The sequence below is a fragment of the Pantherophis guttatus genome, chromosome 5 (assembly GCF_059756535.1).
Source record: "Pantherophis guttatus breed Tessera chromosome 5, ASM5975653v1, whole genome shotgun sequence".
NCBI classification, from domain to species: domain Eukaryota; kingdom Metazoa; phylum Chordata; class Lepidosauria; order Squamata; family Colubridae; genus Pantherophis; species Pantherophis guttatus.
In genome coordinates, this window is record NC_142067.1 from 83,499,247 (window position 1) to 83,524,696 (window position 25,450).

The window sequence follows — 25,450 nt, forward strand, 5'->3', positions numbered from 1 at the left end:
TTGAATCAAAAGAACTTTTACTGAGAGAGTGTGGTTGCAGTAAAGTCAGGAAAAATCTGAAAAAGCCCATGAAGCAAAAGCATGTGAAAAAATGCCAAAAAGCTGTTCTCTCCTCCCCCTTCCAACAGAATGGCAGGACATGATGTGGACCTGACATGTTGCCCCCTTGAACAGCGACGTTAGTCTGGGGAAGAAAAACAAAACAAACAGGGAGAGAAGAAACATAAAACAGGAGAAATGTCATTTGGATTCATCAGGATATTGATTATGGAAGCATTTTAAAAGTTTAGAGCTATAACATGACAATGGTCAACCCATTCATTCTGAGCAGCTGAGAAATCTTTCCAGGCCACTAAATATTGAAGGGTCATTCTATGCTTACCACTGGCCATGTATTTCGCAGTTGGGTGACTCACTCTTTCAGCAATGATATCAGCAGATCATTAAGGGGTAGTTCAAGTTTTGGATTAAAGTCTTGTCCTGTAGCCACTCTAAAAGGACTAAACCTATGCTACTGTGAAGAGAATGATTATACACTACTTCAGCAAAAGACAACAAATCAGTCCAGTTATCCTGCTGATAATTGATATAACATCTAAGATACTGTTCCAATACTGAGTTCACACATTCACACGTCCCCATTAATTTGGGGGTGGTGACTTGAGCTAAGTCCCTGGTCAGTACCAAGTACCAATTAAAATATCATTCAAATACACCAGTATCCCTTTATCAAGTCCTTGTCATGGTCTGATCATTCTCTCCTTCACATGGACTTTCAAGTCACTTCCACCCACCGCAGGGAGATGGAACCAACCAAATGGTTCCGTCCCAGGCGCCTGATGGACCCCGAAAGGTTCCTGATGGAGCTTGGGCCATTTCCTGAGACTCTGGCTCACGACTTGACTGAGGACCTGGTGGTCGCCTGGGACAGGGCGGCTACTGGGGGCTTGGACCGCGTCATGCCTTTGCAGCCTCTGACCCGATGCCGATCTCGTCTAGCTCCTTGGTTTTCCGAGGAGCTGAGAGAGATGAAACGTCAGAAAAGACGCCTGGAGAGCGATTGGAGGACAAGCCGATCTGAATCTGACCGAAACAGGTGAGATCTTATATTAAGACCTACCTAGTGGTGATAAGAGCGGCGAAGTCTAGCTATTTCTCTGCTCTTATTGCATCTGCAGAGAACCGCCCAGCCACGCTGTTTAGGGTGACCCACTCCCTACTTCAGGTGGGGGTATGGGAAGATCCCTTACAAGGTCGAGCTGAGGATTTTGTACAATTCCTGCATGATAAAGTCGCTCAGATTCAGGAAGGCCTGGACTCCGATTGGGTAGATCCAGGGGAGGAGACGGGGGTAGGTCTTGAGAGCGTTATCTGGGAAGAGTTGGACTCTGTGGCTCCTGAGGACGTGGACAGGATTCTGGGCAAGCTTAACACTGCCACATGTTTATTGGACCCGTGTCCCTCCTGGTTGGTACTGGCCTCCCGGGAGGTTACACGAGGCTGGCTCCAGGGGATTATAAATGCTTCTCTGAGTGAGGGTGTCTTTCCCGCTGCCTTGAAAGAGGCGGTTGTGAAGCCCCTCCTCAAGAAGCCTTTCCTGGACCCGGCTATATTATCAAATTATCGTCCAGTCTCCAATCTTCGCTTTGTTGCAAAGGTTGTTGAGAGTGTGGTGGCGCGACAACTACCCCGATACCTGGATGAAATTGTCTATCTGGATCTGTTCCAGTCGGGCTTCAGGTCACGATACAGCATGGAAACGGCATTGGTCGCGTTGGTGGATGATCTCTGGAGGGCTCGGGACAGAGGTTGTTCCTCTATCCTGGTCCTAATAGATCTCTCAGCGGCTTTTGATACCATGAACCATGGTATCTTACTGCACTGGCTGGAGGGGTTAGGAATAGGGGGCACCATGCTTCGGTGGTTCTCCTTCTTCCTCTCTGACCATTCGCAGTTTGTGTTGGCAGGGAGACAGAGGTCGACCTCAAGGCACCTTATTTGTGGGGTGCCGCAAGGGTCAGTCCTCTCACCCCTTCTGTTCAACATTTATGTAAAACCGCTAGGCGAGATCATCCATGGTTTCGGGGTGGGTGTTCATCAGTATGCTGATGACACACAGCTATACATCTCCACCCCAGACCACCCCAATGATGCCCTTGCTGTGATGTCCCGTTGCCTGGAGGCCATGCGGATCTGGATGGGGAGAAACAAGCTCAGACTCAACCCCTCCAAGACCGAGGGCTGTGGCTTCCGGCGTCCCGGTATAGTCAGCTGGTACCATCACTGACAATTGGGGATGAGATCTTGCTCCCCACAGAGAGGGCCCGCAACTTGGGTGTCCTCCTGGATTCACGGCTATCTTTAGAAGATCATTTGACGGCCGTGGCCAGAGGTGCCTTTTATCTGGTTCGCCTGATCCGCCAGTTGCGTCCCTTTCTGAATCGGGACGCCTTGTGCACAGTCACTCATGCCCTAGTCACCTCCCATATGGACTACTGTAATGCTCTCTACATGGGGCTCCCCTTGAAAAGCACCCGAGGCTCCAACTGGTCCAGAATGTAGCCGCGTGGGTGATTATGGGCGCAGCTCGTTGCGCCCATGTAACAGCTCTCCTACGCGAGCTGCACTGGCTCCCAGTGGTCTTCCGGGTACGATTCAAGGTGTTAGTTATCACCTTTAAAGCGCTCCATGGCTTAGGACCTGGGTACCTACGAGACCGACTTTTGCCACCAATAGCCTCCCACCGACCAGTTCGTTCTCACAGGGAGGGACTATTCAGGGTACCGTCAGTCAAATTATGCCGACTGGCGACTCCCAGGGGGAGGGCCTTCTCTGTGAGGGCTCCAACCCTTTGGAATGAACTGCCCCCTGAGATACGAAATATCCTTGATCTCCGTGCTTTCCGCCGTGCCCTCAAAACCCTGATGTTCCAACAAGCGGGGCTAAACATATGAACATGTGAATGTTTTTAAAATGTTATCTAATTTTAGGTTCTATTTAATTGGGCCGAACTATGTTATAATAATAATTTTAATTAGCAATTTTATGATGTTTGTGTGTCTATATTTTTCTTGACTGTACACTGCCTTGAGTCCTACAGGAGAAAGGAGGTGTAGAAATATAATAAATAAATAAATAAATAAATAAATAAATAAATAAATAAATAAATAAATAAATAAATAAATAAATACAGGTGCTCATGTAAGACCTCATTTATCAACTGCATGAACACTGCTGGGGCAACCCGGAGGCCAAAAGGGAGGATTCTAAAGCATTCCAAAGGGCAGTTTAATGCCGTTTTCCCCTCATCCCCTTCCCTCATTCTCACACAATAGTAGGCATCTCACAGGTTCAGCTTAGTGAATATTTTGTGTTTGGCCAGATGGGCTAGCATGTCCTTCATCAGGGACAGAGGATAGACATTTTCCAACCAAACAGCATTTAGCCCCATATAATCCACATATAGACAAAGCATCCTGTCCTTGTTTTCCCAAAACAGAACAGAGGCTGCTATCCATGGTCGGGCCAGTTGAATGAACCCACGGGCCAGATTTTTGTCAATGAACACCCACAGTTCATCTAACTTTCTTAGGGTCATTGAATACAGCTTCAGCTTAAGCAATTTATCCCCGAGTAGGATCTCTATGGCACAGTCTATCAGTTGGTGAGGGGGAAGTTATCTGAACCCTTTTTTACTGAACACCTCTCTTAAGTCCCGATATTCTTTGGGGATAGCAGGGAGGTCCTTTCCCTGCCTCTGTGCTACTGCCCCAATTTCAGCTGGGCAGATGTAGCCTTCCGGATTACCTCTTGCTCTCGGGGAGGGCAATTCATTCAGATTTTTTAGCAGTCCCTTTCTCCAGTTTACATAAGGATTCCACTTTTTTAGCCACAGCAGCCCTAACACCAGGGGCCATTCCATCCCTGGGGCCACTATGAAACTTAAAGTCTCTATGTGAGCCCCCATTCACATTTTTATGGCTTCGATGACGAACGTCGCTGGGATGCCCTCATCTATCTGGAAAAATGTAATAGGGACTTTCAGGAGTTTCAAGTGGAACCCCAACTTCTCAACCAGGGGTGGGTTAACCAGGCAACTGGTACAGCCTGAGTCTAGCAGGGCCCTTAAGGTGGCTTTTAGCCCGGAGGCTTGGAGGCTTAGCTCAATGGGTAGCATCCCTGGTGTGACTGGGCCACTTACCAGCTCAGTTAGCCCATGGCCATTGGCTGGTGGAGTCAGTGTTCCCTCATCTCATTTTGGTGATGGGATGAGCTTGATGACCTCCACTCCCTTCAGTGCCATTTCCGTGGCCTGTTGCAGTGCTTTGGTGGCCTTTCCTGTAGGACCAGGAGGGGTCTTCTTGTTTGGTCCCCTTTTTGGACCAAAGAACAACTTTTCTTCCTTCATGGGGTTTTTTTGTTTGGGCAGTTGGCTTTGCATTCTGCTGCTTGGTGCCCCTCCTGGCCACACTTCAAGCAGACAGTGGAACATGGCTACAGGTTGTGTGGCTTCACTGTTTCTTTTCTAGGAGTAATTTCTTCCATGTTTGGGCTGGACAGTACTTATTGCATGCTTGGTTGATTTCCACCTCTTTGGCCAGGAAAAGTGTATTCTGCCACCACCCTGTGGCCTTGATACATAGTTTTGATGTGGTCCCTCATTCTGCAGTTAGCTAGGGGGTCTTTGAAATGCCAATGAAGGGCCATCATGAAATGATCAAAGTTTCTCAGTTCTGGTGCATTCATTGTGGAATGTCACATCCAACAGGCTGTGGGCCCCTCAAGGGTCAGCAGACCTGAGAGATCCTGTTAGGGAATGGGGTTGAGGGGTACCCCAGACCATGAACCAGCTCATGAGCAAACACACTGAGACTGAAATAAATCTGACAGAGGCGTCTTGTGTAAAAATATAATTTACTTTAAAACATTTAAAAAGCACTATGTATTTAAGAAAGCACATTAAAAACAAAGTCTTATCTTGGTTATGTGAAGCAAGGCTATCTCCCTAGATTCCTCTCCACAATACCGAAACAGTTCACAAGACAATAAAGCTAACATGAAGATAAGCAGCTTCGGCATCGATACATCATCGAGGTAATAGAAGGGGGGCAGCACAAACTTCACAGCTAAAAGTCATCTGAAGTAAAAACAGTTCAAACAGCAAACATTGCTTGAAGCTTGTGGGAGGAAAAAGGTCCAGCAACAGCAGTCCCGATGATAGCTTGCGTGCTACAAAACAGCAAAAGGAAAGCATCCGTGGGAGTTTCTCTGCAACAGCGTCTGGAGTCCTTATCTGCATTCTTCTCCCATCTGTGGCATTTGCACTGAGCTTCCTGCAGGAGCTGTGCATTTAGGCCTAAACCGGAGTCTAGGCCCCAGTAGTAAGCGAAAAGGTCCTTGCTTATATGGGGAGTTAACCTGCAATTAACTAGGGCGGGGAAGGCTTGCAGGTAATTACAAACAGCAGATGGCTTGATTGAAACCATACTGTTTGTGAGTAGGCAAGTAGCCACAGCAATCCTGGAAACACTCGTGACAATCCCCTTGGTACTATGCCTGTGGCAGCTGCAACAACCACTGGGGTCACTGCATCCCCCGCCATAGTGTTTAGTGCAACACTCATCCCCCAACTTCTTCCTCCTAGGTCTGCTAGGCTTCGCTGGTGACAGCCATAGCCTGTGGCTCACATTTCTTCATCATGAACTGCATGACTTGCTTCATCAGTAGGTTGGCATGACCAGATTCTCCACCTTCCTCGTCCTCATCTCAAGCTCTTCCAGTTGCCTTTCTCACCATTGGCCACCTCAGATGATGGTCACCCCTTTAGTTCTTCCTTCCCAGTCTTCCTTCCTTCTGACTCCAATGGACCATCTGGATCTTGATGAATCTTCCAGGCTCCTGACCTCCTCCACTCGGAAAGGTCCAGCCCGGGGGGGAGGCTTGGTCAGTGCTTTCCCCCAGCACTCAGCTTCCTCTTGGTCACTGCAAATTTGATGAGTTCTCCTTTTATTCCCTCATCTAAGTCATTTATGAAGATATTGAAGAGTAGTCGGCCTAAGATGGAGCCTTGTGGTACCCACTGCTTACTTCTCTCCAGGTAGATGTAGTGCCATTAAAGACTACTCATATGTATGGTTTGTCAGCCAACTACAAATAGACCTCATTAGCATGAATAGAATGCACACCCACTCCTAAGCTTGGTACTGTAACTGACTTATAGTTTTACATGAATCTCTACAAACAAAAATGTGGAAGAGAATACACAGAGTGCAGTGATGAGATCCCAAACTTCAGTAACCCAATCAACCGATCATTCTTTTTCAACATGATCTTTTTTAGTTTTCAAATGCATTTGAAGTCCAAAAATAGCAATTTTCAAGCAGCCAACCAAACTAAAGAAGCTATCAGGATAGCAGACCTTTTGGAAAAAAGAGACATCAACTTAATGGCTTGCTAAACTTAGGTAACTAAATGTGCTTTGTACATGCGCTGTGGTAGTGTTGATTGTAGAGCTTTCAAAATTTATTTGAAAAGGAAGGTTTCCTGATTTATAAAGTCATCCTGAATCACTAAAATAACAGATAATATGCATTTCATTTGAATTCAATAGGCCAATCAAGCCAATATTACATTAGCACTTCATCTACTATTCTTCTGAAGGCCAAACCCACACATAGACTTATGTGTCTTCCTCATAGAAATCTTTCAAAAACAAACAATACTCAGCAGTAGCAGGTTACCTTCCATGCAGTCAGGCAATGGCACAATGAATGAAAGAATCAAATCCCAAAAGTTCCCTTGCTATGTCATATGTGTCTTAATATATCTGATTTGCTCCAATGATCCACTTCAAGACAGCTACCCACCCAAAGCCAGTAAAATATTAGAGACAAGATTGCAAGAGGCTAGATGATTTCCAGTCATTTTGCCTAAAACAGCATAAAAAACCTGAGCAGTTTCACTTCAATATTTGGTTTGTATTTGAAAGAAACCCCACAAAACATGTTGTTTGTTTAAAATACAATTGAAAACATCAAAACATTTCAAGTTTAAATTCCTCTGCATATTCCTATTATATGTTTCAGAAGAAAGTACAAGAACAATTATTGCAATATTCTTGTAACTTTAATAAAGTTTAAACATTGTAATTAAATCAGTTGGAATGTGGCTTTGGGATGTTAAGACTTTTAAACTCTGCATTTCTATAAATTCCTTTAATTTCTGTGTTTGGCGACAAAGACAGATTTTAGTAAGGTAGATAAGATATCTGAATAATCAGTGACAGGGATGTCACATATGTAAATGCCTAATATATTTATCTTCGTATATAGTTATGTAAGCAGACCCACTATTTATCATTGGGAAGCTGTTAAAAAAAATCATTAAATATTTGAAACATAGTTCAGGTGCATCTCTGAGATTAGAACCAGATGACACACCAATACCCACACTCTCCTGTTATGCTGATGCTGATTGGGCAGGAGATGTAAAAACTAGAAAAAGTACTTCAGGTTATATTCTCTTTCTCAATGGATGTCCCATCCACTGGTACACAGGAAAACAAAATCTAGTTGCAACATCTACTACTGAAGCTGAGTTTGTATGTTTATCAAAGGCAGCAAATAATCTCATATGGTTTGACGATTTATTAACTACCATATGGAATGAACCCAATTACCCCATCATCATTTGTGAAGATAACAAAGCTGCCATAGAAATCTCCAAATCAGATGCAGTGGGCCAAAGATCCAGACACATCGATATTAAGTACAAACATGTAAGGCAGTTGTCTAATATTGGATTTCTAAAGACCATACATTGTGAAACAAGTGAGCAAATAGCAGACATACTTACGAAACCCTTACCTAACAAACAGCATTTATATTTAAGGTCAAAGCTGAACATACAATTATCTTAGGCATTTAGAGGGGGTTCTGTCACATATGTAAATGCCTAATATATTTATCTTTGTATATAGTTATGGTTACCTCCCATTCTGTCTACATCATTCCCAAAACCACTCCTACTTACCTCTGACCACTCCTCCTTTGTATATATATATATCGAATCCTCCCTGATTCTTGGTTCTTCCTCTGCATCTCCTGCAAGAGATCAGATATGAATAAATGAAAATTATTATCATGACAGACTCTGAGTAATTATTGGGCAAGATCCTCGAATTCTGATAAGGGATGACCTTATTGCATGCATGCTAAGGGATACATATATGTTTCTGCTTAAAATAAAGCTGAACCATGAGCAGGTCAGTCGCAGGTGTATATCTGGCCAAGCCTTTGTTCAGATTATGTTCTAGCAGGACTATAGGGAAGGAAGACTGGGTATATTGCAAGAAATTAGCCAGAGTATTGGAAAGTTTTAATATAGGAAAAGTGGGAAACGCTCATCCTTTTTGTTGTTTCTTTCTACTGAACAAAAATACAATAGAGGCAGGATTTAGGTTTATCTTTTACTGCTGCTTGATTTACTGAAACAAACAAGGAGGAAGAGGATGAAAAACGGCAATATCAGTAACATCTAGAACTAACACTTCAATGAATATGTAAACTTTATAAGGTAACTTTCTAATTACACAAAATGACTGTCATATTTAATCAATCACTAAAGACAATAACATAGTACTTAATAAAATACAGATCTCTGTTTAAAATCTAGGTGTGATTGTGGTTTTTATAGGAGCATATCTGTCAATAAGGCCAAAAATGCTCAAGTCTATCTGACACTATTTGTATGTTTATTTTAAGGTGACCAGACATCCCGCTTTTGGCGGGACAGTCCCGCTTTTGAACAATTTGTCCCGCGTCCCGTGGCATTTTTAAAAACTCCCGATTTTTGGAAAGAATGCATGACAAGCTAGGGAACTGCGCAGTGGTGGGTTGCTCCTGGCTGCCTCCTGAGTCCCAGCTGATGGCTAGAGGGAAAAAACTGTTTAAACTCTTGCTGCGGGGCTTCAAAGGGCTGCCCTACAGCTGATCAGTGTTAAAAAAAAACAAATGAGTAGACCGATGCCTGCAAAAATAGAAAAAACAGCCCGTTAAAGCTTCAGCATAGGTTAATTAGCACAAGTTGATTAGATCAGCTTCCCGACTCTCAGCTGATTTGCTCTCAGCTGTTTTGCTCAGGGCTCTGTAGTTGCTAGCTGCAGAGTGCTGGAGATTTTTTCCCCCTAACTATGCTGAAAGAGCGAAACTGAAAGTAAAGCAGGGTCTTTGCTGCAACGTGGCAAAATGAGGCAGAGAGAGATTTCTTTTTCTTTTTCCTCACCAAAAAAGGTAGGTGCAAAACTGCAAACAATGGGAAATTTAGGGCAAAAGAGGAGAGTTCAAGATTTTAAAACATAAAAGAAAAAAACCTCTATTTAACTAGGGAATTGTAATAATTGAGATACTATTAATTGTATATTGTGTTGAAAGCAGAAATGGTTAAGTTGTGGTTTGGAGGACTATATGGGGGAAATTATTTGGTTTATTATTATTGGTAAATATAATTAATTGATTTGTAAGAAACTGGATTGCATGGAAATAATTGGAATATCCATGTTCATATTGATTAATATACAAAAAAGATAGTTATATAACTAATTGATTTATATTAAAATCTTGGATTTGTATTAAACAACTGTATTACATAATTACATAATTAACCAATGTGAGGATGGATATAAAAATAGATGACAATGGGAAGGGGTATAATATAGAATAGAAGGGAAAAATTGAATTTGATTAAGATTAGAGATGAGGATGAAGGGTAATATTGGTTTTTTTAAAAAATAGATGAGGAATAAATATGGCAAAAAGGAAATATAGAAATTGTAAATTTAATTGAAATGACTAAACACTGTTTAAATTTGTGAACCAACCAAATATTCTGTTCAAAGAAAATACATTGTATGTTTGTATGTGTTTCTAATTATTGCTATTTATTCATATTTGTTCTCTTTTATTCTTTAAAGTCTTCCCTTTCATCTTTTTTTTTTGTACAGCAATCTTTCTCCTCAAACCTACCACCTCTCTCTTTTCTTTCCTTCTTACTTTCTCTTCCCCCCTCTTCTTCTCCTCCCTACTTCCTCTTCCTTTCTCCTTCTCCTCCTCTCTTCCTCACTCTCTTACCCTCATTCCTACTCTAATTTCCCTTCCTTTCCTTCATCCCTCTCTATTGCTGTATCCTTTTATGCATATGGACTACTCAGAGGGCTGAAAAAGTTATTTTTGACTGGTCCTCGCACTTTTGACCAGTCCTCAAACTTATGACTGTCCTCACATTTTATGTTTTTTGCCCTATCTTATCACCATGGTGAAGAGAAGCAGTTGTGAAATGAGTGACATGGTTGTTAAGAATGCTGCATGGGCATAAATGTGAGGATGGTCATAAGTGTGAGGACCAGTCAAAAGTGCGAGGACCTGTCAGAAATGACTTTTTTCTATACACATAGCCATGGCCATCCGGTCACATGACCAGCTAGCCACGCCCACCCAGTCACATGACCTCCAAGCCACGCCCACAAAATTGTGGGTGTCCCGCTTTACCAATGTTAAAATCTGGTCACCTTAGTTTACTTAGAGGGAAAGTACTAACAGAGCTAGCGCTGGAATTACAGGAATGACATTATTCTCCAAGCATTATTCTTCTTTTTATAAATTTATTCTCATCAAATGGTTGGTGTGTTCTCTCCAAATGTTATCAGGAATAATATCCAATATGAGCATCCTTTTCATTGTCCATTTATATTTCCCTGTGAACTCTCTTGCTAGTACATTTTGTATAATGAACAGGTGTCCTGTTTCATTGTGGGTAATTTTTTTTTCAGATGTTTATCTTGAACACCCTCAAATTAGAGTTGAGTAGACTAAACTTGAACATAAAATATGACCTAAAAACATCACCACTGATATTTGATTTCCTATTGCAATCACTATTGTTACAATATGCAAATTGAAAATTTTACAATTTTTTATTTAATGTTTTCTTCAGGAATTCTTCACGTGGCATTCTTGAGACTTTGAGCAAAACTTTCAGCCAATCCATTAGTAGATGGATCATAAAAGCTTGATGTTATATAGTATATTATTCCATTTTTTTCCCAAAATGTTTGCAACTTTTTACTACAGTCTGTGTTCATTTTTGTTCTGGAATATCTGTTGCCACGAAAGATTATTTCAATGTATCTATGGCATGCGTAACAGTGTTGAAGCCCCTGGAAGCATTTCTGAGCACTCTGAATATGCATTCGCAACTAAAATGGTTGTGACAATAAATGTCTTGCAATGAGTGGAAATTCTTTGCTATGGCAAGACAGGCCAGTTCCATGGATGAAATAATATTGTTTTGGGCAGCCTTTGGATAGGCTGGCAATTTAAGCAATTTAACGCAAACTGTTTCATTTCTTAATCCAGCGGTTTGCAACCTTTTCTTCACCACAGACCCCCTTTAAATACTTTTTGTGGCCATGGACCACTGAGGCTTAATTCGAGATTTAAATCATAACATTTCTTCAAGCTTTTGTAGACCCCCTGTGATGAAATCAAGACCCCCAAAGGTTTTCCAAACCACAGATTGAGAACCACTATCTTAGTCTATTCCTAGCTAAGAAAATTTGCCTCCATTTTCACTACTCCAAGGTGTCAAGTAAGAAGCTCCTCCAACATTCAATTTCAATTTCCTCACAATACAACCATTGACAAGTGTAAAATGGTTACAGAGCTGATTAAAAAAATTATTTTTGCTACATATTTCATCATTCTAGATTGCTGCATAGACTTGAAAGTGTTGGATCTAGTCCTTTTAAAATAATCTCCAGTGTTCCCATTAAGGAGTGAATGTTTGCTTTTAGAGAACTTATGCTTACACTGTCAATTAAATATATTAATTGCCATACCTGCTGAACATACCTGGGTGACTTTTATATTGTTATGTAATTACTTTTACTTATACACACATAATTTAGAATACTTGCTTTCTGTTAGCTGGATCATGTTACCATATTATGGGCCCATATTCATATAGCAATAATATGCTCCAAAGAACTGCAATACTCTCAATAGTGTGTTTAACAACACACACTATCATCTCTCATTTCTATAGTAATGTGCAGGGGTGTTACTATATTTTCTTCAGGATGTTACTCTGGTTCCTTTTTATCAGTTGTAAAACAGCTTCTTCTGCATTTTTGTGTCTGTAGGTGCATATTCAAGTTACTGTGATCTATTAAGAACTGTATAAACTCATATCCGACATGGTAGCTTGCTAACTTTGATAAAAACAACAGAATGATTGTTGGATCCCTACCACGCATATTCAAAAAAAGTTAAAATAGAAAATACCAATTAAAAAAAAAAACCAAAGAAAAAACACAAAACAAAACATTAAAAAGTACATTTTAAAAAACTAATACTGTGTTTCCCCAAAAATAAGACCGTTTTATATTTTTTTGAACCCCGAAATAAGAGCTTGGCCTTATTTTCAGGGAGGTCTTATTATTTTGGGGCGTGTGAAGCAAGATGGGGCTCTCTTGCCGTCTTACCTGATTTCCAGCTCTGCATTTAAATATTTTTGAGGAGGGCTTATTTTCGGGGAGAGGCTTATTTTAGCACATGTGCTGAAAAGCCTGATTGGGCTTATTATCAGGAGATGTCTTATTTTGGGGAAAACAGGGTACATATACATATATTGTTCCCTCTAGTTCAGGGGTGTCAAACTCGATTTCATTGAGGGCCGCATCAGGGTTGTGTTTGACCTCAGGTGCCGAGATGGGTGTGGCCAGTGTGAACATGGCCAGTGTTGGAAGAAATGTCCATCTGGGTTCAGTTCCAAGTCGGGAGAAAGACACTGGAAACATAAGAGACTGCTTGGAAAGATGGTTCTTAATGGTGGAAAAGATCACATGGCTTGATGATGTTGGGTGAAGAAAAAAAGAGAAGAGATGCCAAGAGTGCCTGAGTTTTATACCCGTTTGAATTTGAGCTTGTATTCTGATTGGTTGTCAGACTCCCATGGGGCCATGCAGGGGAAACTCTGTAGGCTGTCCTGAGTCCCAGGCTTGGTTGAGCCTTGCTGGGTGATGAAATCTTCCCAGGTGCCATGTGGTGAGATGGGTAGAGAGCTAATCGTATCATGTCCTGAGGGCAGTGGTGGGTTGCTACCGGTTCTCCCCGGTTCTTGTGAATTGGTAGTGGAAATTTTGAGTAGTTTGGAGAACTAGTAAATACCACCTCTGCCTGCCCCTGCCCCCAATCTATTTGCTGCCTCCCGACTCCCAGCTGATCGGCTAGAAGGAAAAAAATCAGGGCTCACTTGAAAAAGAAGAGAAAAAAACAAGACACTGTCACTTTAAATTGAGAAGCCAAGAAGCCTCCCAACTGATTGGCTAGAAGGAAAAAATCAGGACTCCTTCTCAGCCAGGGGAAAAAAAGTAAATAAAAGACGCCATCGCTTTAAATTGACAAGCCAAGAAGTAGCTGCTGGAAGGAGGTTTTTCCTTGCAGAAGCGAAGTGACATTCAGCAGTTCATTTCTGGGTCAGCTGAACAACAAACTGGATAAGAGGAGGGATTCTTATATGGTTCTATGTTTTTGAAGTTTTGGGGTTTGTGCAACATGGGCTTTGTGTTTCTAAAAAGGTTTGGCCGATTTCCATTGTGAAATATCTTGTCCTGAATGAGTTTTCTGCCTGCTTGTAAATGGAGACGAACTTCTGGCTTCCACTTTCTATTATCTCTAAGCTGTTTTCTTCCTATAAAGTGTCCTTTATGCAGCTGGCAGGAATGTGGAATGAGTATCAGGCAGGTTCCTTGTTAGCAGCTTGATTTTTCCTTGCTTTTCTTATGAGTAATATTTTATTTGGGGAAATGAAGAGGGGGGAGTTTGATTCCTTCCCAGAGCAAGTTAATGGGGTGGGGAGGGAATGGGGATTTTGCAGTAACCTTCCCCTGGAGTGGGGAGGGAATGGGGATTTTACAGTATCCTTCCCGTCACGCTCGCCATGCCACGCCACACCCACCAAGCCACACCCACAGAACCAGTAGTAAAAAATTTTGAAACCCACCACTGCATAAGTCCATCTTAATATGCTATTCCTGGTATGTGATGTTTTGTATACATACAGAGAAAGAAGCACTCTTGTAATCTTTAACTTTTAGGCTTGCTGTCAAACATCAGCCATGATAATACTAATGACTGTTTTGAACAATATGCAGGTTGTATTACACGAATGGCTGTTTTATATGTGAAATTATGACTGAAATATTTCTGCACCTATATTGGCTCACACTGTCATGAAGTTTCTCCTTAGTTTTAGGTTGCTTCTCTCTTTGTTCAGTTTCCATCCATTGCTTCGTTTTGCCTTCTGGTGCTTTGCAAAATACATTGCCCCCCCACCTTCTTTCTGGCAGCCCCTTAAAAGCCTGTTGCCTATCACACTCTTGGGCAAAGCATGTGAGACATTTCCTCCTTTCAATGGTCCATGAAAGTGCATCTATAGTATGTAGATAATAAAGTTGAAAAAAGGTGAACAACATTTTTACAGAACTATAGATATGTTGAGGCTGGGTGTGACAAGGAATGGCTGGGAGGGGAGGGGCTAGGCGAGGCACCCCTTGACGTGAGTGACATTGAGTTGGCCATGCCTATCCAGTCACATGACCATCAAGTCACGCCCATAAAATAAGCTATGCCCACAGAACCGGTAGTAAAATTTTTTAGAACCCACCCCTGCCTGAGGGCCATGCCTTAATCCCATCACCCTGGAGCTGAAGGGTGGGGGCAGGGAGCTGCAGGAAGCTGCCTTGTCTTTAAAAATATGTTTCTCCTTTTCTCATCTAGGGAAACAAAATATTCTGCCTTTTTAATATTTCCTAAAATATTTCATTCTTCTAGGAGAGGGGTGGGTGCTAACTTCCTACACCAGCTTGACGTTACTCAGTCGGGGGCATCTGTGGTGGCCTGAACACTCTGCCAGAGAAAATGGGCTCCTGAGCTCCATTTTCAGCCACGATGGCCTCCTGGAGCCCTCTGCCAGTGAAAACAGAGTTCGGGTGGGCTGCACGTGCCCCTGGGTCCGTTTTCAATGGCCTTCTGCAGCCCTCTGCCAGCGAAAATGGAGCTCCCTTTTTGCTGGAAGAGGGCTGCAGGAAGCCGTCAGGGCTGAAAACGGGGCCTGGGCGGACCGCGCGCAGTCCTCCCAAGCTCTGTTTTTGCTAGCAGAGGCACCATGGGCTGATCCTTTGCTGTTTCCAGGGCAGCCACGCGGGCCAGATCTAAGCAACCCATGGGCTGGATCTGTCCCCTGGGCCTTGAGTTTGACACCCCTGCTCCAGTTGAATGCTCCTTAATATATAATGACAATATTAGTTTCCCACCCCTTGTGAAACAGCCCCCCCAAAATTTTAAACTACTAATTCTATCTACAAATTATTAACCTGTCCTCAATATACTATATTAATGACAAAATAGTTAACAGGAAGAACAATAATAATAATAATAATGAAGACAAAACCTTCCATTAGCAAACTGTTTTTGTAATCAACTCATAGAAAATTTACCATGGATTCTTAATTATCCTAGATCATCTCAAGAATTAACAGTGATTCATCCTGGATCAAATAGAGCCTTGATAGTACAGTGGTATACGCACCCTGTTATTAACACAGCTGTCTGCAATTTCTGCTGGTTCGAATCTCTCCAAGGCTCAAGGTTGACTCAGCCTTCCATCCTTTCTAAGGTAGGTGAAATGAGGACCCAGTTTGTGGGGGCAATAAGCTGACTTTGTATAAAATATACAAAAGTATGAGGGCTATTGCTTAACGCATTGTAAGCTGCCCTGAGTCTCCGGAGAAGGGCGGCATATAAATCAAATTAAAAAATATATATATCCACATTTGTTTCTTAATACCATCTCTTATCAATTGTTTTCTGATTAAATATATGAAGTCCAGAAGCACTCTGCAGGCTAAAAAGGGGGTCGTTTTTGGCCTCCCAAACCCTCTGCACATCCCATTTTCAGCCTTCCCAACGCCAGGGAGGGCAAAAACGGGACCTGCAGAAGCCACCAGAGGTCAGAAATGGGCAGAGTGCTTTTGTATGCCAGGGTGGGCAAAAATGGGACTGCAGAGTGCTTCTGGATGCTGAGGAGGGTAAAAACGGGATGCACAGAGGCCAAAAACTATTTTTTTCTTGTTTTCCTTCTCTAAACCTAGGTGCTTATAGTCCGAAAAATACGATAGCTAGGCTTCATGTCAGTTACAGTATACTACATATGTTAAATAAATTATTTCACTCAGTGGAAGAAGCTATTTATGACGGTTATGAATCAATTACCTACATTTCCATTCTGACCTATATAATTGGGGCAATTTAAATCCCTTTTTGATAATTTTAAATAAATTAATAAATTCAATTCATTTATTTTCAGATATAGTCAATGTCATGCTTTGTTTTTCACTTAGTTGTGTGATAAATTGAGAAGCCTTCTATTTTGTTTTTGCAATAGCACAGATGAAAATTCTATTTAAAATTTTTGGCCTTTTTAAAATACTCATCCAAACTTATTAAAAGAATAAAGTAATAAATTATATAAATACAATTACACAGTATATTTGAAACTGTACTGGTAAAAGGCATTTATTTTAATGCATCTTTCTAATATTACAAATGCATGTATTTACTCTGAGACACAGAGTATGTTCTGATCTGAAGGTACTCCATCCTGCACAAACCAGCCTGCTGTTTGAGACCATTAGATCAGGTTTAGAGTTGGAAGAAAGGAAAAATACAATGCTTTTGTAGAAATGGTAGAGTGTGAAACACACACCTTCGTAGGGAAAGTTTTTTAAAAACTACTTTGGAGAGGGAGAGAGAGAGAGAGAGAGAGAGAGAGAGAGAGAAGGATTTTAATTCAAGACTTGTGAAGGATCTTCCACCATACCTAACAATAGTATTTTACACATAAAACAGATGGGTAGTCTTTATATCCCACTCAATGATTTTCATCCTTCCAGCATCTACCACTTGAAATAAACCTATTACTGGTCTTTCCTACATCTTTGTTGTTCACAACAAAAATGTGTTGTTCACAACAAAAAATGTATCCAAAATGTGTTTCTCATACAAACTAATTATTTCCTAGTAATAAACAAACCATTTGAGCCTGCCCTGTTCTTAGAGAAATTGACAACACTCTTCTGGAATAGAATATCCACCATTACCTTCTTCGTTTCCTTGCCATTTATCTTGTATATTCTCCTGCAACTAATTGCATGTAATAATTGGTTGCACATAGCAAAAATAATTTCCCTGCACAACTGCCTAGATTAGTTACAATTGGATAGCCATAGGCCATGTAAAATCGCTTGCCAGTCTCCTCCCAATTTATGCTGGGTAGCTGTTTTTGTAACAATATTCCAATTTCCCTGACTTGCTTAAAAATCTGCGCACAAAAGAAAGAAGAGAAAGACTACGTGTTGGCAAAACCTAGTAAGAATGACAAGCGAAACGTCGCTATCAGCAACGTAGCGGCGCATGCCCATTTTATTCTAGTCATCGATGTATCGGTTTGTTCCCGGATGAGTAAAAAGAGAGGCCTCCCAATTGGCCTCTGATTGGCTAACATCACTCCCTGATGTCTTCTGATTGGCTATATAAAAAGCTACGTTTACTTCTTGTTCTGATTGGTTCCTCTCCCTCCTGCCAAGCTGCTGTATCTTTCGGGTAGTACCAGCGCCGATTCTTACCCATTCTATTTTATCGCGTACATTTTCTGTTCAGGGATTGGCTACCCTGGGAATCCTTTCTCCTCCTCTTTTTCTCGACAGGATAGACTCTGCTCGGAAGAGCGAATGAAGTTCGACGGTTAGAATTGGCCTGTATCCCTCCCTCGCGTCTTCTCTTTCGGCCCCGGCTCTCGGGCTCCTTGCCGCTAGCAGCCCCGCCTCTTCGCCCAGTGCTTCGGGTGGGAGGTTGTCGGATTCCTTCTTTTTTTTTTTTTCTCCCTCAGCCGTGCGCGCGCCTGCCAACGCTTCTGGGATAACGGTAAGCATGGGGGAGTTGAGCCGGGAGCGCGGCGGTTGGCGGCGGCACCTCTGAAGTCGCGTGGAGGTACACGAAAAAAACGGTTTAGGTTGGGATGGGTGACTGGGAGAGCTGCGCGGCTGGGGCTCTCTGCCTCTCCTCGTCCCTTGTGCGGATCCGTGCCTGCATGCGCGTGAACGCTCGCCCCCTACAATTGGAGGTGTACTTCGAGAGGGGGTTGTGCCGGACTCTGCGCGTGTGTGCCAAAACCGGCTCCAGCTTGAGGGATTGGGCCCCGTTGCTGGCACCCGCGTGACCTCTCGTGCTGTTGGCGGAAGGAGGAGTGACACCGCTGCGCTCGCCCCTCGCGTGGTACTCGGTGCGCTTTACTGGATGGTCAAACGGGAAGACGATCTCCTCTTGGCTTCTCTCTCTCGAAATCCTGAGGATCCACCTGATTGTTCTTTAATTAGCCGAAGTATTCGAGAGTGCACTCCGCTTCCTCCTCTTTAAGCTGGATCTGTTTGCCGCTAAATTTACGTGTATCTTTCTGAGTGGATGTGTGAAGGAGGCAGTTAGTTCGTTAAAGCATCCCTTTACCTAATCAGATTTAAAATAAACAGTGACGGGTGCCGTGAGCAGAACTCTTCCAAGCACAGCTTCTATATAAAACAGAAGTGCTAATGACGGTGTTTCCCAACGCGCTGCTCTGATATTACACATCATAAAGTCTTATATAGCGGCTTTGTCTTTTGAGCAACAATTTTTCTTCCGGAAGAAGGAGGCAATATAAACATAGTAGGAAAACAGAAGAGTTATCTGGCTGTGGGCCAGTTATTATTTTTTATTTTTTGCTACTTTGCGAAATAGGCAAATCAGTTGAGAATAAAATTCTTCCGTGGAACTGCAGAAACAATAAAATTAGTGGTGATTCTGGATAAATGAAATGATCTAGAGACCCCATTTAGGGAATATTATAGTAGCCTCTCTGCTCCACTTTTCTTTCAACTTCTCCCTAATGATACAAGCTGGCAAGATAACTTTAAAGTCAACTTAGACAAAAATGAGGTCAAGTAAACCATTGGAGCATGGATGCTTATTATTTAGGGTTTTTCCCAGTTTCCCAGTCTTATGAAAAAAAAGGAAAAAATAAAATATTTATGTCCTAGGGAGTTTCGTTCTAATATGCAGATTATTTTGATTAAAGCTATGATTTGCAGTAAGGGAAAACAGTATTGAATGGGCATAACTAGTCCTCACAAAAACGGGTTACAAAGATATGATTAATTATAATAAAAGTGACTATTTTGAAGGAAGGACTTTTTCTATATAATACTTTTTATTTCAGTGTTAAAAATATTCCATACAGTAATCTCTCTTCATTGCAAAAAAGACTTGAATCCCAATTTTAGCTTATTCTGTGACTGATCATTGTAATTTCAATAATAGTGGCTCAATGTGGCTGAGCTGGATCTATAGTGCTTCCTCATCTACTAATTCAATTTCAATATATTGAATCATCTTTTTATAGAAAAATAATTGTTGTCTCAGAATAGCTTTTTTACAATAGACTATTTATATTAGTGGCAAAAAAAAAAATTCTGGTAGGGTAGCCGAAGGAAATAAAACACTTCTCACTCATATTGTTTCATTAAACTATAGCTACTGTTTTTTTAAAAAAGCACTGAATATGTGTCTCATAATTGTGCTATAATTGCTGGCATCAAAATAGATAAGTTTCTATTGAAATAAAAACTCATCTTCAAATACTACCTAATTGCAAAATGTGACTCTACATTTTTAACCATATATACCCATTTCCTCATTTTTTCTGAGTTCTCACAAGTTTCTCATCAGTTGAAAGGCTGTATAGATTGTGCTTTATATTGCACTTAGGCTGAGGTGGTGATTCTGCCTAAGATTTTTTTTCTGTGCAGTTTTGAAATATGCAAGAGGAATACCACACATAATTTAAGATACTTTGATATTCAGGACTTTGAATAGATTGTGTTTAATATTTTGTGCACCTGCAACTGCATTGATAGTAGAGACCTCAATATTGGAAACACTTAAATGAAATGATAGATTTTTCTAGCAGAAAAACTTTCTAACATTAAAGAATAAATTCCAGGAATATAAAACAGTACGGGCAAAGATGAAAAAGAATAATTAAGTAGTAGCTTAGAATATTCTTAAGTTCTTTGGGCACTTATAAAACTAGTTCATTATTTTTGAATACTCATTACTATATTTATTATATACACTTGGTTTTTAAATACAGAGGCATATCCTAGTTTTGAACCTACTAAACGTCTTGTTGTATAATGTGCTACTGTTGATTTAAGATTGTGAGAATTGTGGCTCTACCACCTGAAGGATATTAGATTGGAGCAAACAGTATTGCAATATGCAGCACAAAATTTGAGAAGTGTACTATTTTAAAGTTTAATTGAAAAAAACAGTTTAAGAAAGCTGGCTTAGACATAAAGCACAATTACAGATAGTCCTCGACTTACAACCACAATTGAGCCCAAAGTTTATATTGCTAAATGAGACATTTGTTAAGTGAGTTTTGCTCCATTTTACAACTTTTCTTGCCACAGTTGTTAAATGAATCACTGCAGTTGTGAAGTTAGTAACATGGTTGTTAAGTGAATCTGGCTTCCCCATTGACTTTGCTTGTCAGAAGGTCACAAAAGGTGATCACATGACCCCGGGACACTGCAACTGTCATAAATATGAACCACTTGCCAAACATTCAAACTTTGATCACATGCCCATGGGGATGCTGCAGCGGTCATAAGTGTGAAAAACAGTCATAAGTCACTAAATAAACTTGTAAGTTCAGGACTACTTGTATACAATGTGGGAGAAAGGCTAACATGAAATATTCTATTTAATTCAACAGATGCAGTTTATGTTGCTTTTTAGTCGCCAGGGAAAACTGAGACTTCAAAAATGGTATGTCCCATTATCTGACAAAGAAAAGAAGAAAATCACAAGAGAACTTGTTCAAACGGTCTTAGCCCGTAAACCGAAAATGTGCAGCTTCCTGGAATGGAGAGATTTGAAGATTGTCTATAAAAGGTTGTATTGTTTTATCACACATCTGAGAAAAACTATTTGGGATCAGAAAAACAAATGATTTATTTTCTTATAGAAAATGCCTTTTATTTAATTCATGCCTAAAATGCTAATAAATGGGCATGTGATACATTTTAAAATGTACTGAAAAAATATGAAATTATTTTGTATATGTATGTGTGCATGAGATGGATGGATGGATGGATGGATGGATGGATCTCCCACCTTTTCAGGTTCTTAGAACTGTATCACATTGGTACACTGCACTATGTAAAATAGTTCTGTATTCAGCTGCAATACAGGTTTCAAAAGATGTTTATTCGCTGTGGTTTAATTAAAAATTTGCTTCAAGCTAGAATCTAATCTCATGAAATATAGAAAGTCCACCCAAAATGGAGAAAATTATTCTTTTGCACATTAAATAACAATGAAGACCATAGTGTGAACGATGAAATAATGTTTTCTATTTTTTAAATTTAAATTCAACTTCAGAATTGGAAAATGGAAATAAAATTCAGTTTGAATTTTTCATTTTGTGATATGAATCCTACAGAGTCATCTCAACTACCACAAAGTGCAACTACTACAACTGCCACAACTCACCAAACCTCAACTACCACAACTGCACAGGAACAATTAGCATGTATCAGAAACACTGGTTTTAAAGAAAGTGCAAACTACCATAGAAATTTTCTATGCTGTACATACATTTTTCACAGATTGTCATTATAATACTGCATTTATATCTTTAACTGAAAATTTGTCTGACACCAATTCTTCATGATTTGAATTTTGAAACTGCTCCCAAATCTTAGTACCTGACATCATTTCTTGTACCAAGTTTTGCACAATTTATTAAGGCTGTATTCAATATAAGGACCACCTGGAGTGATGTAGAAAAGTAAGCTGTAATCTCTAATCAAAGATGTTTTGTGGCAATTTCCCCAAAGAATTCATGCATAATATTTAATTACTTACTAAAATTATAAATACCTTATTTTCTTGCCCAGTCAAGGAATGGATGCATTTTGAAAATGGAATGGCAATATTTTTTTCTGTTTATTGTCATGCAGTAGCCATATATTTTCATGGGAAATAAAGAACTCAATTATTTATGTTTTTTCAGTGATGGTCAAAGTGTTACGCAGGCCCAAAAACAGTATAATAATTAAATAGTCAGTGGAACATAATATGAGAATTATGTAAAATACCTAGCTAACTACAGTGCATTCAGAAAGTATTCAGACTTCTTCATTTTTATCAATTTTGTTGTACTGCAGCTTGATTCTACAGTTGTTGAAACACATTTAGTACTCCATAATGATGAAGTAAAAACAGAATTTTAAAAATATCTGTAAATTTATTAAAAATAAACAACTGAAATATCACATTGGTATAAGTATTCAGACCCTTTGCAACAACATGTGAAATTTAGTTCTAGTGCCTCCCATTTCTCTTGTTCGTCGCTGACATGTTTCTACACCTTGAATGGCATTGACCTGTGGTAAACTAAATTGATTGGACATGATTTGGAAAGTTACATACCTCTCTACTGACAATGCAAAACACACGAAAGCCTACTTAAGAGTTTGTTCCTCACAGTCAGAGTCCTTCAGGTGGGCTTTCATCTAGCCACTCTTCCATAAAGCCCAAATTGATGAATAGCTGCAGTGATGGTTGTCCTTCTAGAACTCTCACATCTCCACACAGGATCTCTGGAGTTCAGTTAGAGTGACCATCAGGTTCTTGGTCATTTCTCTTATTAAGGCCATTCTCCCCGATTGCTCAGTTTGACCGGGTGATCAGTTCTTGAAAGAATCCTGGTTGTACCAAACTTCTTCCATTTGAGAACTATGGAGGCCACTGTGCTCTTAGGAACCTTCAGTGCAGCAAAAATTTTATTGTAGCCTTCCCCAGATCTGTGCCTTGCAACAATCCTGTCTCTGAGCTCTGAAGGCAGTTTCTTGGACTTGATGGCTTTTGCTCTGCTACAGTATTCATTGTCAGCTGTGAGGCCTTCTATTCAAGAGGTGTGTGCCTTTCCAAATCATGTCCAATCAATTTAATTTACCACAGGTCATTTAGCACATCACTATGTGAAAAAAAAGTTTACTTCCTAGACTCTCCAATTTATGTAATGTTCTATTTCAGAAAGACTAAATAACTCATGTAAACATTGACTTGCGTAACAATGTTTATATGAGTCTGGTATTTACACACCATATCCTTTTTGGTCTGTGTTGAAGACAAATTTTAATGCAGTTTAAAATTTTTAGAAATGGTTTCTAAATTCTGTTAAACACACTTGTTCTCAAAGTCAGACTGAAAGAGCAGGTACAGGAACAATGAAATTGAGTGTTCCTGAAAACATAGGAGGAATTACCTCATAACTTTTTGGAGAAAAAAACAACATTGTGGTGCAAACTCTTCCTTGGGCTTATGGGCACTATTGTGGGCACCACCAAGGAATACGTAGAAAAGGAATAGCACCGCTGCCCTTGTCTTTGATTCCCTTTGTTCTCCCCAATGGGTTAGAGTAGCATAATTGACTCCTTTTGAAAATTCTTAACAATTATGCAACTTTTTAATGTCTCACTTTTATGCCTGCTTTTCTTGATGTCATAACTACCTTTCCCTTTTGTTCCTTTGTTTCTTCTAGCTTTAATCATCTGAACCTGCCTTTTTTGTAGTTTGAGTTATAAGTAGAAACAGCAAATTGTACTGTAATTGATTAATGTGCTTTTCCATCATTTATTGTTTTCATTTGGCCATCAGTTGCTGGGCACAGTAGAATCCCCTTTGTAAGATATATTTATTAATCAAATTTGTATTACTGTCCATCTTACAAAAAAGCTACCTGATAATTTAAATTATGGTGAGAATAAATACTTGTCTCTCTAGAAGAGATCAAAAACTTTTATTTTTCAACAAACTGTCTTGTTCTTAACAACCAACCATACTTCACAACCAATATTTAAAGAAAGTGAAGAAAAGGGATTTTAAAAGCATTTTTTCTCATTTTCTTAGCTCATAGTTACCTTAGGTTTACTTTTAAACACTAAATCTAATGTTTTATTGTCAATGTCTGCAAATGTGACATTTTAATTTTATTTTAAAGATTGAATATTTTTGTTAAACTGTTTCTAAATGTAATTAAGACTACAAAAGTCTGTTATATCCCTGCTAAATTAAATATGTGTCTTACAGATATGCAAGCCTCTATTTCTGCTGTGCCATTGAAGATCAGGATAATGAGTTAATAACCTTGGAAATAATTCATCGTTATGTAGAATTACTTGATAAATATTTTGGAAGTGTAAGTTATTTCCTGTATTTTTTTCTATTTTTTAAAAGTCTCAGAGGTAGTTTCATTGGTTCTCAGTGGAAAAAGGAAGTAGCAGAAAGATTTCTGTCTCTCACAGTTGAATAAAGCCCGTCAATAAAATCATTTTCCATAAAACAGCATAAAAAGTAGTGATTACCTGGTGGGAGAGGAACAAACTGGACAAAATACTGTTCTGAATTCTTCAGGGAAATCTCTGTTGTAGGGATGAAATATTTTTCTATATTTTCATGGCAGAAAATTGAAATTTTGAAATTTGAAAATATGCAGTGTGTACGTTGAAAAAATAGCCGGTTTACAAAATGTAGTCATAATGAGTATGATCAGCTACAAAACACCAATTTACCAATTTAATGGAATCGCAAATTCTTTACCCCAGCATACTCTGTATTCAAAGAGATTACGACAAATCTGTTACAGACTGGTGCCTTGCTTTGCAACTCTTTATTTAACCTTTTTATTTAATTTTTAAAAAAAGTTGGATAGCCATGGAGCTTGCGAGCAGAGTAACATGAATGTTTTTCATTATGAATGCTTTTAATTATGCCTTGTGGCTAACAAAGATTGTCAGGGTTTATAGAACAATTAATAAACGACATTTTTTGCAAAGAGGATTAGTTCATAGTTATTTTGCATGTTGTCTTTAAAATGCTTCTTATACATATTCATAATTTTCTCTCTTTATTTTGTCCAAAATTGATAATACAAAAAATTATTTATGTAGACCAGGCTTGTCAGACTGGTGGCCCTCAGGCCAGATACAGCACACGCAGGTCACACTTACCCCAGCTCCGCAAAGGCAAAAAATATCGCGATAAGTCACAATACAGCCCGCGATGCGAGCGGGTTTGAGACCCCTAATGTAGGCTGTAGGCTACCTAAGATCTTGGAGCTGCTAATCAGATTAACAGTCAAATTAAAAATGCAACATGGGTAGTCCTTGATTTACAACAGTTCATTTAGTGACCATTCAAAGTTACAATGTCACTGAAAAAAGTGACTTATG

General features: G+C 39.9%; 1 protein-coding gene and 1 long non-coding RNA gene across 17 annotated transcripts in view; one reads left to right on the forward strand and one right to left on the reverse strand.

Moving 5' to 3' along the window:
* Nucleotides 1–17,879, reverse strand: LOC132710477 (uncharacterized). The gene is made up of 3 exons (XR_009621175.1): nucleotides 17,741–17,879; nucleotides 8,032–8,102; nucleotides 1–184 (listed from the first exon to the last, which is right to left on the reverse strand). It is a non-coding gene; the product is annotated as an uncharacterized LOC132710477 (long non-coding RNA).
* The window catches only part of AP1S2 (adaptor related protein complex 1 subunit sigma 2), a 26,010-nt gene continuing 18,351 nt past the window's right edge, over nucleotides 17,792–25,450 (forward strand). For 2 of the 16 annotated variants that reach the window (XM_087895247.1, XM_034434801.3), the window contains exons 1-3: nucleotides 17,905–18,038; nucleotides 20,926–21,104; nucleotides 24,309–24,417. In XM_087895247.1, the coding sequence (XP_087751373.1) occupies nucleotides 20,926–21,104; nucleotides 24,309–24,417 (288 nt within the window). In that variant the 5' untranslated portion in view covers nucleotides 17,905–18,038. Of the gene's footprint in view, nucleotides 18,105–18,248; nucleotides 19,086–20,925; nucleotides 21,105–24,308; nucleotides 24,418–25,450 lie in introns of those variants that run through there. The other 14 variants (XM_087895253.1, XM_034434826.3, XM_087895250.1 and 11 more) reach the window with 12 other exon arrangements.